We start from the raw sequence: 16623 nt of genomic DNA on the forward strand, positions 1-16623 counted from the left end.
TAAACCAAAGAAAAAAAGGAAGAAAAAAGAGCAGAATGATTGGCGCTTTGTGTGATAGAAAATCTGGGTCAAAAGGGCACGTTAGAGTTGGAGGCGTGCCGTGTTGAAACATCTTTTATTTGGAGACCTCCGACCTGGGCTTTCTATTTTGTACCACTTGGGGCAGTTGACGCCCTCTCAATGCTGGGGCCCCAAGCTGGTTCCACAGGTTTGACCAACAGGTTCCGTGTGAGACCACTGCAAGGGCTGCCTCATCTGGTTATATATATGATTGGACGTACGCTTCACACTGCGCAGCAGAGTTGAAATTTGAAGGCCTATCTAAGGCCATAAACTAGGGAAATCTTCAAAATAGTGGCCTTATTTGGCCTTCTCATTCTCTATATATCTTCTGTACCTGGCAGCATAGTAAGATTTGGGCAAGCTTGGGCAACTGGCAGCATGGTAAGATTTGGGGCAAACTTGGGCACTCAGTCTAGAGTTTTGAAGAGGGAGGGGAGATTTGGGGCAAGCTTGGGCACTCAGTCTAGAGTTTTGAAGAGGGTAGGCTCCCCTCCCTCGGGAATGGGTGAGGGCCTCAGGGCACTCGTTCTCTAAAGGTTTGAAGGGCTTTGAAGTTTGATACCCTCAGAAGGCTTCATTTCAGCACTGGCATCTGTCTTTCAAGTTTGGGTTTTCTTTATACCAAGGGTGATTTTTTAGGGGGCTAACTACCACTCAAAATAAATGATTTCCTTGTCTTTTACAGGAAAAAAAAATGGGCTTGGCTCCGTCAAAAAAGCAACCTTGCTTTCTGGTAGGCAGTTGAAGAGTTTTCGTTATTATTTTACGCTCCTTACAGTGCTTGTAACAGAGTCCATCTCACAGAGCTTCAGGTAATTTTTGTCTAATTTACAAATTTTAGAGGTTAAGACCTCCTAAAAACGACAAATTTTAAACCTTCTTCAGTGCAATTACACTGGACTCGGTTTTTTTTTTCCAGCACTGTGTGCGCTTTAGCATGGCTGCCTCCTCCTTCCCCACAGATGGCCATAGAAGTGTGTTACTTGTGGTGCTTGTGGTTTTCCTCAGCTGCTTGCCCGGCATCGAAGGGGTACGTTATCACCTCAGACTGTATTAACTAATTAACAGCACATCCAGAGCTATTTTGTATAATATCGACGGGGCGCCTCTGCTAACTATGGATCTCAATCGCAACATTTCTCTCTGTGTTGCCTCTCTTAAATTGAGGGTAGTGACGCTATGCGCTCTCTTTTTCATCTCTTTCTCTCTCTCTCTCATTTTGAGGGCCGTTCTCCCTCTCTCTCACAGACTCTCTCTCGCACACTTATTTTGCTGGTGTTCGTCAATTCATTAATTCTATTAATAAGAGCGGGCTCGGTCTCTTCTTTTCTTGCTAACATTATGTGCACTTACAAGAAATTTCACAAAATCAATCTCTCTCTCTCTCTCGCATTGAAGTACAGCTACAACGTAGAACTCTCACAATGCTATAAGAACTTCAGCAGCCATTCTTTGCACTTCGATGCCATCATATATATATATATATATATGGACCATCTTTGCACTTCGATGCTGTCATATATGGGCGCCCGGCCATGTTAGATGCACTTAAGCACAATGCATGATTCGATATATGAGCCGCTGTTTACGGCAATATATGACGTTTATAACACCATCTTTAATTAAATGTGAGGATTCTGGTTGCGAGAAATTACATCAACCTGGAGGCTAGCCGCGAATCACGCATTTTCTTCATACTTTCATCAAATTACTCTCTTTTTTTTTGAGGCGGTGTTTTTCTTTTTCCTCTCAAAATGAGGCGGATTATCCAAAAGTTGAGCAAGCTCCAGAGCGAACCATTCTTTTCCCAAACCCTACGCTAGAGCTATTGACCTTCGGGCAGCGCTTAATTATAGCTGGTTTAATGATACTGATGATTGCAGTGTTCCGGCGCCTTCTCGCAGACGTGCAACAACGTGGAGATTGTAGGGACGGACGTGCAAGCGTCGTGCGGAAACGGGCAGGGTGGCTTCGAAACCTCTTCGCTCGACCTGGATGAACAGATCACGAACAACAACGGCAACCTCGAGTGCAGCAGCGACAGCGGCGCCTTCTCGGCCACCTGCCAGAGCATCGTCCTAAGCGGTTCCAACGCGCTCTCCGCCGACTGCTCCAACACTGCCGGTACCCTAATTTCAACCAGCCTCGATCTCGACAGCTGCATCGCGAACATCGTTGGGCAGCTCACGTGGGCCTGTGTCTAGATTCCAGGCGCTCTCTATTTGCCACGGGCATGGCCAAGGGGATCCAAAGTGGAGAAGGTTTGGGGGTAGCATCTTGAGGCCAGGGGCTTTGATCTTGGCGGCGGGCGCTAGTTGAGAGCCCAAAGTAATCTCGGACCGAAAGTAATCTCAGACTCGGGCAGGCGGGGATGGCAAATCTTTTCGTCATTACAGGGACGATAATGCTAGCCGTCACTAAGTAATCTCGGGATAATAGTAATCTCGACCCATCGTAATTTTGGGAAGATTTCATTGACATTATAGTCTCTCTCTCTCTCTCTCTCTCTCTCTCTCTCTCTCTCTCTCTATATATATATATATATATATATATATATATATATATATATATATATATATATATATATATATATATATATATATATATATATATATATATATATATATATATATAGCCAATACATTGCAGAAAGTGGGGAGGAGAAGAACATTCTATTATCTTATTGGATCTAAAGATCAAACTACCACTTGCATTAATCTGTCAAGAAGGTATTTCTCTTAGCGTGGTCTTTCTAATACATTGAGCTATACTTTTGGTTACAAGCATTGCCAAAAAACAATTTGTTTTGACATGATTTGATCTCCAATGTGATGTGCATTATCTTTAAACAATTTATAGTTTAGTAGCATATTGATCAATTTAATAATGAAATTCTTTGTTTTGACATGATTTTATCTCCAATGTGATGTGCATTATCTTTAAACAATTTATAGTTTAACATATTGATCGTATTGATAATGTAGTCTTAATGTCCACATCGATGGATTGGCTAGTTGGAGATGAGGATAGTGGTGATGCAAGTACTGATGATCTAAACATTGAAGACCAATGTCAAAGTGGTAACAACCATTACACAATAAATTTGGTGGAGCGACTATGGCAATATATCAACAAATATACACACTCTTGGAAGCTCGTATAAATCGATCCATTTTGGATTTAATTCATGCACTTGTGGGCAATTCAAAGACTGATAGTCACATGGGTGGAAGCTTACTTGGACCAAAACGTTGCTAGTGGATCTAGCAATTATTGTCTCATGGCATACTTGCCATGCCTTGCTACCTTTGAGCAAGAGACATGGCTCTACTGAAGAACTAGCGAGTCTCATTGGCAACAAGGAGGTCAAAGTTTGCAATGATGCTAATAGTTTTTACTGTAAAATCACCTCTTGCAAGTATGGTAACTTGCAAGATGAAGAGCGGTCATTCTTTTTTATTCTTCCAGATACAAATGAAATTCATAACATTTTTGCATCTCAAGTAAGGATCTCATGTATACACAACACATGCCAACTGAGTTATTGTTAGGTTAACTCCCTTGAAACTTTTCAACAATTCAAGTTTTGGGTGTTCTAAATCTCTTATTTATGCAGTCAACTTTAATGCATGCACAACATGTCAACTTTAATTTATGCAGTCAACTTTAATGCATAAAGTAATATTTCACAGTTCCAGATTACTTTCACAGTTTTAAATTACTTTCACAATAGTGCACTCAAGTGTCTCTGTTGTACAAAGTAATCTTGGGTTGTAAAAGTAATCTCCGGAACCTGAGATTACTTTCATAGCCCGAGATTACTTTATACAACATTGTAGTTTAGGTTAATACACATAATTAGCAATAGAGTTAATAGTCGAGATTACTTTTCCAATAGTGTACTCAAGTCTCTGTTGTAAACGTAATCTCGAGTTGTGAAAATAATATGTGGATCCGAGATTACTTTCACAACTCAAGATTACTTTTATAACTCTGCACTCATGTCTTTGTTATACAAAGTAATCTCGGGTTGTGAAAGTAATCTTGGGATCTCGAGATTACTTTCATAGCTCGAGATTACTTTATACAATATTGTAGTTTAGGTCAATAAACATAATTAGCAATAGAGTTAATAGTCGAGATTATTTTTACAACAAAGACGTACTTTTTCAACAGTGCACACAGGTCTTTATTGTAAAAGTAATCTCGGGCTATGAAATTAATCTCGAGAGCCTGAGATTACTTTTACAGCAGAGCACTCAGGTGTGTTGTGTTAAGTAATCTCGGGCTATAAAAGTAATCTCGGGTTTCCAAGATTACTTTCACAATGCGAGATTACTTTGTACAACATATTGAGCATCCACTTTAATACAAACATATTGTACAACATATTGAGCATCCACTTTAATACAAACATATTGTGATTACTTGTTGGCATTAGAATACTGTGAGATTCCTTGGTACTATGAGAGTACTTAAATCTCATACAAAAGTTGTCGAATCTCATATAGAAGATGTAGAATGTCATAACTAAGATGTGAAATCTCAATGACCGTCTCCCCAAACACTTATGGAAGAATATAAAACCCAAAACCATAACTTTGCTTTTGATAAGATTACACGAGCCATGACTCATACAAAAGATGCAAAATCTCATACAAAAGATGTCAAATCTCATATAGAAGATGTAGAATGTCATAAATAAGATGTGGAATCTCAATGACCATCTCTTTTACAACACTTATGAAAGAATATAAAACCCAAAATCATAACTTGCTTTTGACAAGATTACACGAGCCATGACTCATACAAAAGATGTCGAATCTTATATAGAAGATGTAGAATGTCAGAAATAAGATGTGGAATCTCAATGACCGTCTCTTTTGCAACACTTATGGAAAAATATAAAACCCAAAACCATAACTTGCTTTTGACAAGATTACACGAGCCATGACTTATACAAAAGATGTCTACTATCTCATACAAAAGATATCGAATCTCATATAGAAGATGTAGAATGTCATACAAAAGATGTCAAATCTTAATGATCATCTCTCCATAAGACATTTATGGAAGAATATAAAACCCAAAACTGCAACCATAACTTGCTTTTGACAAGATTACACGAGCATGACTTATACAAAAGATGCAAAATCATCTAGCAACATATGATCGTCTCATCTAGTTGAGGAATCTTATACAGAAATTATAAAACCACATAAGCAAAAAAAGTAATTTTGTTTTCTATAATAGCTAATTGTTAAATAGTAAACATACCTCCACTGTCACGGTCTGACACAACGTATATGGATTCAAAAGCTCACTCTGTACCACATAATGAGAACTATGGCGTGCTAAAAATGCAAGCACCCTGCAATAATAACATAACCTCTATTTTAACAAGCTTGTGGGATTACTTCTTTACACAACGTATACAATAAAATACTAAAAGTAGATTTACAACTGTAAACACGTGGCAAAGTAATCTATCAAACAGTGCATAGACAAGGAATCAAAAAATAAGATTGCACTTTGCTCTCTAGGTAGTATATTGACATGTTGAATGTGTTCATTGTAGAATGCCAGTAGGGTCCAATGAGATCTGTATCATTATGATTATCTCACAAGTGATTTCACTTTACAAATGAAGTTAGCATCGAAAAAAAGGTGAACATATAGCTCTTGAGATCTTGGGTCCCAAAGAAATTTTAAAGTGACATCATCAACTTCAAGGGACATAAAGGACAACCATAAATTATCCACACATGATCTAGCACATTATTTGGCAATGTGTACTCCATCCACCTATATGAAACTTCTTTAGTATTAGAACACACAAAAATATTTCTGAAAAAGAGACGCAACAAAAAAACTTACAAGACCGAAGAGTTTGTGCTAGCCTCCACATCCACACCACCTCCATCCACAAGTTTAAAGACAGTCCACCTGTAGTCTCGATCTCAAGGATCTCAAATGGTAAATCATACCATATCTTAACCTATTATAATTTACAAATGAACTTAGCCAAAGAACGGATAGTAAGATACTGTGAGAAGCATACAATGATAACAATTACCTATCCATGTAAACTGACATGAAGTTCCACTACTACATGATAGCCTAATACCGTCGCTTATACCGACGTCATTAAACAGGGTCTAAAAAAGTCCCGTCATCATCGGTATAAATCCCGGTATCTGCGTCGGAACCACAACATCGGTATTTGCATCGGCAATACCCGATATATATACCGACGCTCTCTCCGAAGGCCATACTAATTCACATACCGAAGCACATACCGACGATCATAACAGTAAATTTTTTTGGACAGAATAGTATTACCTTCTACATGCTGTACAGTCAACAGGACTCAACAGCAGTAAACAGACAGCACCATTCTGTCCAAAATAGAGCACAAAAGACAACCGTGCTCATTTTTGTATTTTTCAGATAAAGAAACATTACTCATGAATATTTTGATCATATACTAATAGTTTAGAGGACTTACATTATGGTAATGCCTCCCAATTGATGGTCTCTCCTTCTGCTTCAAGCATCTCAAATAAGGCCACAAGGCCATATTTGTGAGCGTACTCTTCTCGCCGACTTGGTAGGCGATTCATGACCAACTCCTACATAAACGATTAACAATTACAACTTTTAGAAATCAACATTTAGCCCACATACATACATTTAGATAAACAAAATTGTTACAAATACTTACGAATTCATGGCGCATGGTTTCGTAACCACCACTCCTAAGATGAGAAGCCCCTACTGTTTGGAGTCTCATCCTTGCCGCCTCTCTTTGTTGTTGAAACCTCTCTGGTGTCTCTATGAGCTCCTGAGCTATGTCTTCCCACTCTCTATCATCTAGCCAAACAGGTTTCTCTTTTCCCTCTCTAAATGCATCCCTCGCCTCTGACCTACGATGCCCCATCAAAATGCGAGCTGTATATTGTATCCACTCATTAGAGATGGGATTCCTAGGGTCAGGTGGCTGAAACTCTTGCTTTATCTTTGTATTTATGTAATTTTTCTTCTCCTTATCTTGCTGATCCCATAAGTCATAACAGAGTTGTGAAACTGTATAGTGCACAATTATCGAATTTGTGTCTTCATTGCCTTCCCTGCACTATCCATTATAGGTGCCCCGTCCCTAATTGTGTATATCTTGTTGTTGTCATGGTCATGTGCACCCCAAGGAGTGGAAGGTGAACCCATGGGTGTGCTATCAATAGATGAGAGCGAAGGACGCTCACGTGGTGGAGTCATAGCATCTGTGGCACTACCACCACAACAACCTCCCCATGAGGACCTACTACGTGAGCGACGTCTATGTGAAGAGGTGGTAGATCGAGCTGTAAGAGGAGTGGAAGGCTGTGTGGTATGAGGTGTGGGAACTACTGTCGTACCTATAGGTGTGGGAACTGCCGTCGTGATGCAAGATGGTGAGGCAGATGTCCGTGTTCCAGAACCCCAATAAGTCTGAGCCATGGCTCTCTGCTCTGGAGTCATGGACGAGAAAAAACCATATAACTGGTCGGGACTCATGCCCTGAGGTGTAGGGTTAAATGAGAAATTAAGACTGTAGTTGAGCGCGACGGTGAGTCATCACCCATGGCCTGTTGGACAAAAAACCATATGACAAACTTGTGCGAAATGAAAATTACATGGTAAACAATGAAAGAACCATATGACAAACATGAACAATGATAAACAACAATGGTAAACCATATCACTGCACCTGCAGTCTTTGTGTTGGGTCAGAGAATTGAGATCGTCCCTCCCCACCTTCTACTAATAAATGTCAAGTACTGCAAGCACTAGAGATTACGATGGTAAACATTAACAATGGTAAACAATGAAAGGACCATATGACAAACATTAACTTCCCTAAACAACAATGGTAAACCATATCACTTTGCACCTTCAATGTCATAAAATCATTACAAATATTTCATAACTATTTGCATAATCATTAAGATACATCATTTTAAAAATCATTATCTATTCTATCATCCTCATTAAGATCAGTAGCCCCAAAGAGATCTATTTCTATGTACATTTCAGCATCCTCATCATTAAAAGTCCCTTGATGAAGGCTGTCCTCATCATCTATGTCTTCTTCCTCAACAGGTTTTCCAGCTTCATTGGTTTGCACCTCTTCTTCCTCAATAGATTTCCCAGCTTCATTGGTTTGCACCTCTTCATTTGGATCTTGCTTTAGTTGCTCCTCTTCATTTGCTTGCTCCTCTTCATTTGCTTGCTCCTCTTCATTGTTGATATCGGCTTGTTCTTGTTGCTCCCCACCACCCTGTGAATCCACATCACCCTGTTGTAGCTCTAATTCTTCACAAATTTGCTTACTGCGGGGGCCGACTTGAACCACAAATAGCCAGCGTGGATCTTTTGGATCTGCTTTAAAGACAACCTACTCACAATGCTCTGGGCGCACAAAAGTATCTCGCTGATCGGTCCATACCTTTGTGGAGTCCACTTGGATGAGACCACTCTTGTCTCTACGTACAGTTGCATGTGGCCCATTTGTGATTACCTTGAACCACTTCACATCAAAGATAAACAACTCAAAACTTCTAAAGCCAACCTTTAATATGTCTTGAATGGTTCCAAAGTAACCAAGCATTCCAATAATTGTGTTATCATCACTTGCACTTGCTCGACTTTCTTGAACAAATTGTGCTATAAACACCACAATCAAAGGTTGCTCTTCTTTGGTCTATTCGTCGTCCATGTGACCAAAACACCCCATATTTGTGATACTACAAATAGCACATAAAGATTGTTGATGGACAAATAATAACTGAGACATGTAGAGAAAAAAAAGAGAGACATGTAGAACTTAAACACTTACATGCCAATCGCATCCTTTTGTAAGTTCCTCCTCCTCCTCTGTTATAGTTAAACCAGCACGCTTGGCTTCTAAAATTGTAGCTTCTAGCCATCTACCTGTGGGAAAGTCCGGAAGAGCTTGCAGACCTTTTGGATATGGGAGATTTCTTGTAGTGCGATTCCTTCTGAAACTTAAACAATCTTGTACTCGCTGTCACTTGAGAGCTTCATATGTCTCAATCCACTTCTCCATTACATGCGAGTTCAAGATGCAAAATTTGTTGATTTTTTTTTCGCAAATTGTTATCCATCTTTCTCTTAATGCCTTGGCCTTGAGGTTCCTCACCAATGACTCGCCTGTTAGACTCTTGAGACCATAGTCGAGGTATCTCTGGATTTGATGAACTTAAATATTCAGTGATGTAAATAAGGGACTCTTGTATCAGCCACCCTTGTGACATACTTCCCTCCAGGCGAGCCATTTGGTGAACAAATCCCTTTAATGTCTTCACAAACCTCTCCAAAAAGAACATCCATCTTGAATGGACTGTTCCAGCAACTGCAACCTCATCTGCAACATGAACTAGCAGATGCATCTGGATTGTTAATAAACTTGTAGGGAAAAACTTATCTACCATGCAGAGTGCCTCTATGGAGTTTAAACGCGCTGTCTCCAAGTGTCTCTCTTTATCTCTTTTGAAGAAATCCAACGCAACCAATGTGCTAATCTTCTAGATAGTAGCTCTAATGTCTTCAGTGAGGCAATCCTTTATTGCTATGGGGAGCACAAATTGTAAAAACTTGTGCCAATCATCATGAGACTTGAGGCCACTAAGATCATCATCCTTTGTAAATGCACTTTTCAAGCAATCATTAGGGGAAGGTTGAGGTCTATAGGGGCCCTTTAAGCTGCCATATTATGATTTTAATGACTTTTGTTAAAACGTTAAGTTTCTTTGAGTTTAGATGTAATAAAGTAGGAACTTTATTCAATAGGGTTAATAATGGGACAAGTCCATGTATAAAAGAGGGGACTTGGACCATGGTTGTAACTTTTGATGATCATTTTTAGAAATGGAAATCTATGTTTCTTGGAGCTCATGGCTTCTCTCTTGGCTTGTGGAAGGCTATTTCCATTCTCTTGGTTAGAGACTAAACACACTTAGGCATCATGTTTACATGGTGATTACTCATATTTTTCATGCATTACATCCCTTCATTCCAATTGGTATTAGAGCTCTTGATTTTGATCATGGGCATGCATGGGTTGTTGGGAAAATTTGCTTGAAAATTTGATTTTCTTTCATTTTTTTTCTCATTTTCTTGTAATCCTTGAGTGATTCTTGACAAATCTTCTCTAATCTTGCTTAATCTCATGGAGATGGTGAGCATTTCAAGGAAATTGCTTGAATTTTGAGTGATTTTGGCCAATTTTGCCATTTTTGGACCAAATTTTGGGCCTCTGGACCAAAAATTTGGGGCAGTCGGGCCAAAACTTAGGGCAAGTGACTAATTGCAATTAACTTTTCTGCTAATCACGTTTAGTAATCATCTTCTTCTTCCTCAAGCTTTCCATAGCCATGGGATGCTCTTCCTTTACCCATTTTGATGCCAAACCTTAGGGTTTTTGTAGAGCTCCTTGAGATCTTTCATTTGAGCCTCTTTCTTGCAAATTTTTCTCAAGATTGGAGAGCTTTTGTTCATTCTTCCATGGCTGTGAGAAATCTTGCATTGCTAAGCTCTTAGACACTTGATAAGCATCATATTATGGTGATTTCTTCTCTCAATGAGCATGGAGACTAGCAATGGGACTGATTTTCACTTCCACGCTGAATTTTGGGCTGATTTTCGCTGATTTTTGTCGCCTCTTCCATGCCTCCTCCAAGCTATGAAGCTTAGCCACAAGCTTCATGAAGGATTGCTAAGTGTTTTAGCCCTTTTTGGTGAGATTTTGGGGAGCATTTCATGGCCAATGGAGAGGGAGAAATGGTGTTCTTTGGCTGCAAATTTGAGAGCAAAGAGAGGCCACGTTTTACGGGTCATCTCCGCAAGAGTTGGAGGAGTGGGCTACCAAGCTTGACACCTATTTCCAACTTTACCCAAAAAGTGAGCGTGATATGGTACAATTTTCCTCCTTACATCTTGAAGATTATGCTCATCAATGGTGGAGGCACTTGGTCAAACAAGGGAACACGCCATCAACTTGGGAAGGATTGAAGCGGGAGATGAACTTGGCCTTCATTTCACCCTTAGTGCTCGACCGATACCATGAAGAATGGTATGAGCTTTCTCAAAAGGGGATGATGGTGAGAGGTTACATCAAGAGATTTTTGAAGCTTTCAATGTACGTGGAAGGCTTGAGTGAAGACATGAAGATGAAAAAGTTTGTGCATGGGCTTGAACACTTCATCAAGGCGGATGTGTCGGCTCAAAGGCCTAGCTCTCTCAAAGAAGCTATGAGGTTAGCCGAACTCTATGAGCCAAAGTACAAGAGGTCTCAGCCCATAACCTTCACCAAAGACACACTCAAACCAACCACTACTTCTTACAATTTTGGGAAAGGTCCTACCTCTACATTACCATCCTCTAATCCAAGAACTCCTACATCATTTGGGGGTGGACAGCCAAAGAATGGGATACATCAATTTGATGCCAAAAAGAGTAGTGACTTCATGAAGAAGAAGCCCTTTCAACCCTTCAAGAAGACTCAAAGAATGGATGATCCAAAGATTGAGGAGTTGAGAAGCAAAGGGCTATGTTTCAAGTGCAAAGAGAGGTGGTCACCCGGGCATGTGTGCAAATCAAAGAAGATTGTGGCCACTATGATCCTCATGGATGAGGAAGAGAACAAGGATGACTCTCATGACATTGAGGAATGGGAGGATTGCAATGAAGAAGCACATGAGGAGTCACTTGAAGACCATTATTTCATCACGGAGGATGGTGAGTTTCCGTTTGATCCGGGAGGTGGAGTTAAGGAAAGCCTTGTGGACGGAGACATGCCTACCAATGCAGAAATTTCAGCTTGCATATGCTCTATCTCACAAGAGTTGTTGGCGGGTTGCAAGAACCCAAGCACACTAAGGTTGGTGGGGACCATCAATGGGAGGGTTGCCCATATTCTTGTGGATTCCGGGAGCACTCATAGCTTCATCAACTCTAAATCCATCAACTCTCTCAAACTCAACACAAAGAAGACACCTACAACGTTCCAAGTGCAAGTGGCAAATGGGGAAAGTGAGAAGATTAGCTTGGTTTGCCCTTCTACAAAAGTGGTTTTATCCTCTTCATACACTTGGGAAGGTGATTTGGTGGTTTTGGATATGGGTCCCATCGACATTATCATGGGGTGTGAATGGTTGGCTTCACTTGATTCACATGAACCTTCAACAAGGTTTCATGAGCTTTCTACATCATGGGCAACAAGTGGTACTTGCTGCAAATGCACCTAAGAAGCTCTCTTTGATCACTCCAAGGCGACTCAAGAAAGAGATTAAGGCTTTTGGGACTATCTATGTGTTACATGTTACCCAAGAGGGGATGGAAGGCAGTGGACAGCACATAGATGAGGAAATGGCAACTCTTCTTAAGGAGTATGAAGATATTTTGCAAGTGCCAAATAGTCTACCACCTAAGAGGGAGATTGACCATGCCATAGTACTTGAACCGAATGCAAAGGTTGTCAACAAGCCTCCTTACCGTTTGTCTAAGGTAGAAAGAGAGGAAGTGGCTAAGCAAGTGCAAGATTTGCTTGCTATGGGTCTTATTCAACCTTCACAATCTCCATTTGCATCTCCCGTTCTCTTGGTGAAGAAGAAGGATGGATCCTTTCGCATGTGCATTGATTATCGTGACTTGAACAAGGTCACAATCAAGAATAGGTATCCCATACCTCGCATTGATGATCTTCTTGATGAGCTCAAAGGGGCAAAGTTCTTCACCAAGATTGATTTGAGATCGGGATATCATCAAATAAGGATGAAGGAAGGTAATGAAGAGAAGACAACATTTAGGACGGAAAGGGGATTGTTTCACTTCATGGTGATGCCCTTTGGTCTTACAAATGCTCCGGCCACTTTTCAAGCATTGATGAATCAGATATTGGCTCCCCTTCTTTTCAAGTTTGTGCTAGTGTTCTTCGATGACATCTTGATCTATAGCAAGAGCAAAGGGGAACATCTATGTCATGTGAAGCAAGTGTTTGAAGTGTTGAGGAAGCACAAGCTTTATGCAAAGGAGAGCAAATGCACATTCATGGTCAATGAAGTGGAATATCTTGGACACTTGGTGGGTGAGAATGGCATAAGGGCTGATCCTAAGAAAGTGGCATGTGTCAAAGAGTGGCCAACACCAAGCAATACAACTCAATTGAGAGGATTTTTGGGATTATCTTCTTTCTATAGAAGATTCATGCAACATTATGCATCCATTGCCGCACCTCTTACCGACTTGCTCAAGAGGGAGGCTTTCTTTTGGGATTCCATTGCCAACAAGAGCTTCAATGAGCTCAAGGAGTTGCTCACTTCAGCCCCTATACTTGTATGTCCGGATTTTGCAAAGACATTGTATGTGAGGGCGGATGCAAGTGGTAGAGGAATTGGGGCAGTTTTGTATCAAGAGCATGGAGTCATTGCATTTGAAAGCAGAAAGCTTACCGAAAAGGAGATGGGGCTTCATGTTTATGAGCAAGAGATGCTAGCCATACTTCATGCCATCAAGAAGTGGCATCACTATCTTTATGGTGCTCATTTCAAGGTGAGAAGTGATCATAGGGTGCTGAAATTTTTCCTCTCCCAACCAAATCTTTCTCCAAAGCAAAAGAGATGGCTGGCCACACTTCAAGGATATGATTTTGAGATATCCTACACACCCGGGAAGGACAATGTAGTGGCGGGGGTTGTCTAGAATGTGGGCATGCGTTACAATGCTTCATGAGATGCATTCTTCACCACTTTCGGGCCATCTTGGTGTACTCAAAACCTATGATAAAGTGAGCAAGAGTTTTTATTGGAAAGGTATATGGGGAGATGTGAAGAAGTTTGTGATGGAATGTGCTTCTTGTCAAAAGAATAAGGATAGCCATCAACTCCCAAGTGGTTTACTTCATCCATTACCTATTCCGGATGGTAAATGGACTCACATTTCTATGGACTTCATCACGGGTCTACCAAAGACAAAGCATGGATGGGATCAAATATTTGTGGTGATTGATAGGCTTACAAAATCAGCCCATTTCACTGCTTCAAAGACCACTTATGGAGCATCTCATATTGCCAAGCAATTTTTGGAACATGTATTCAAGATACATGGCTTGCCACTCAACATAGTTTGTGATCGAGATACCAAGTTCATGGGGACTTTTTGGAGGTCATTATATGAGAGCTTGGGTACTCAAATCACTTCGACCTATCACCCTCAAACGGATGGGCAAACGAAGTGCACAAACAAATGGCTTGAGGTGTACTTGAGGCACTATTGTCATGACATGCAAACATCTTGGGATGAGTGGCTTTATCTTGCTGAATTTTGCCATAATTCAAGCAAGCATTTGAGTATTGGCATGTCACCATTTGAGGCTCTCTGTGGATATCAAGTACATGTGCCATCGATAGCCTTCCATGAAGACAAAGTGGTCAATCCATTGGCAAAAGAAGAGTTGGAAAGAATTCTTCAACTTTGCAAAGGACAATATGAAGAAGGCTCAAGATGTCATGAAGGCTAATGCGGATGTTCATAGAAGGAATGTGGAGTTTCAAGAGGATGATTATGTGCTATTGAAGCTTCCCAAGAGTCGGCATAACACTCTCAAAGGTGTAACCAACTCAAAATTGGCTCATAGGTATTATGGACCATACTTGATTATCAAGAGGGTTGGTGATTTGGCCTACAAGTTGGATTTGCCTTCGTCGACAAGGATCCATAATGTGTTTCATGTATCTAACCTTAAGAGGTTTATGGGATCTTTGCCTCAAGAGATGGAAGAGCTTCCACCCATGAATGAAGAAGGTGAGATCATTTATGAGCCGGAGAGGGTTATTGGCAAGAGGACAAGAGAGTTGAGGAATCGGAATATTGATGAATACCTTGTCAAATGGAAGCAATTACCCATGGATGAGGCTACTAGGCAATCATTGGAGTATGTCCAACAACATGGCTTACTTGTGGATGACTTTCCGTGACCAAGTGGTATGGTTTACTTGAGCAAATTGGGTAATATGAGGAGAAGTATACATGCTGTAATTTCTGGACAGCTTTGGGAAGGTCTATTATTGGGCCTATTTTTCTACTCCAACAAGCTTCATGGCGTATCCTAATGAAAGATTATGATGTGGGCTACATATGGCTGAGTGTACATATCATTTTCAGCCCAATATATGGAGTCTAAATGAAGGATTTTCAAGGGTCTTCATCGACTAAAAGGGCTGTCATAACAGTCCCACTCATACACTTTGGGCTTGAAGCTTTGTGGACTTGTATACATCCGGATTTTCATTGTATATGTGCTTTGGATGTACTTGAGAACTCTTAACCACTTCCCATTGATTACATTAGAGTCTCATACTTTGAGATTGTACATGTTATTGATTTTGAGGACAAAATCTTTGGGAAGGGATGGTTTGTAATAAAGTAGGAACTTTATTCAATAGGGTTAATAATGGGACAAGTCCATGTATAAAAGAGGGGACGGACCATGGTTGTAACTTTTGATGATCATTTTTAGAAATGGAAATCTATGTTTCTTGGAGCTCATGGCTTCTCTCTTGGCTTGTGGAAGGCTATTTCCATTCTCTTGGTGAGAGACTAAACACACTTAGGCATCATGTTTACATGGTGATTACTCATATTTTTCATGCATTACATCCCTTCATTCCATTAGATACCTTCTTGTTCTTCAAACGGCTAGAAGTTTGAATTTCAAAGTTTCCCGCCAAAATTGAATTTGAAATCGGGCGGGCAAAACTATATCATGTGACATATCTATGGAAAGAGCTCGACGAGTAGATTCTGGATCTGTAATCTTCGACAAATTTTGAGCTCATATGTAGAAGTTATGGACGTCCGAAATTTCAAAAATATTCCCCCCACTTTTTGAAAATGAAAAGTACAAAAAGGCATCTTCTAGAGAATCTTTTGACCACCTTAATCACCCAACATTTTTGTATACATGGCATCACACGATTGGCTCTTTTCCTTAATAACCTTTTAATCACATGGCATCTTAAAGGGCCCCTATAGACCTCAACCTTCCCCTAATGGCATACAACCTGTAGGAGTCCGAAACTCTGAAATTGTCCTCTTCACTTGTTGTTCCTCCATCTTACTAAAAACCCATGGGGCTCTTGGAAGTAGCAAATTTCCATTGGGTCTAGTGCGAGCCCACAACTCTTGCATGCAACCTATCTCTTCTTCTAAGTCGTCCCTTTGGCCTTTAGTCTCCTTTTTTCCTGTCATGGTCTTCCACACAGAATGTCAGCTACATTCTTGAAAATATGCATTGGGTCAAGCAAATGGTTTATAAGAAGATCACCCGAATAGGGGAGTTGGTGAAAGATAGAGGGCCTCTTCATCCTAGGACATGCCAAGTTGCCACATTCCTCCCATTTGAGCTTCCACTCGCTTGCCTTCAGTGCACTTGGAGGAGGTCTTCCTAGATTACCATCCCACAATTCATGATTTTCTGGAAGATACCTAACATGTCCTTGGTAG

The 16623-nt window shown here is 40.4% G+C and overlaps 1 protein-coding gene across 8 annotated transcripts; it reads left to right on the top strand.

Annotated features, from left to right (window-relative positions):
- Nucleotides 1-219: 219 nt before the first annotated feature.
- LOC147615631 (uncharacterized) lies at nucleotides 220-3566 on the top strand. Of its 8 annotated transcripts, none has more exons than XM_086778161.1 (4): nucleotides 220-568; nucleotides 749-875; nucleotides 983-1093; nucleotides 1968-2139. In XM_086778161.1, exons 1-4 carry the CDS (start codon nucleotides 442-444, stop codon nucleotides 1990-1992), a joined length of 390 nt encoding a protein of 129 aa, XP_086634287.1. In that variant the 5' UTR covers nucleotides 220-441; the 3' UTR covers nucleotides 1993-2139. The 8 variants fall into 8 exon arrangements, with proteins under 8 accessions (XP_086634287.1, XP_086634283.1, XP_086634282.1 ...); XM_086778157.1 differs by lacking the exon at nucleotides 1968-2139 and adding an exon at nucleotides 3048-3566 and having other exon boundaries at nucleotides 224-568; XM_086778156.1 differs by having other exon boundaries at nucleotides 256-568; nucleotides 1947-2627.
- Nucleotides 3567-16623: the final 13057 nt, after the last annotated feature.

The sequence above is a fragment of the Cibotium barometz genome, chromosome 39, assembly GCF_041138505.1.
Source record: "Cibotium barometz isolate CiBa-2024 chromosome 39, ASM4113850v1, whole genome shotgun sequence".
Classification (NCBI taxonomy): domain Eukaryota; kingdom Viridiplantae; phylum Streptophyta; class Polypodiopsida; order Cyatheales; family Cibotiaceae; genus Cibotium; species Cibotium barometz.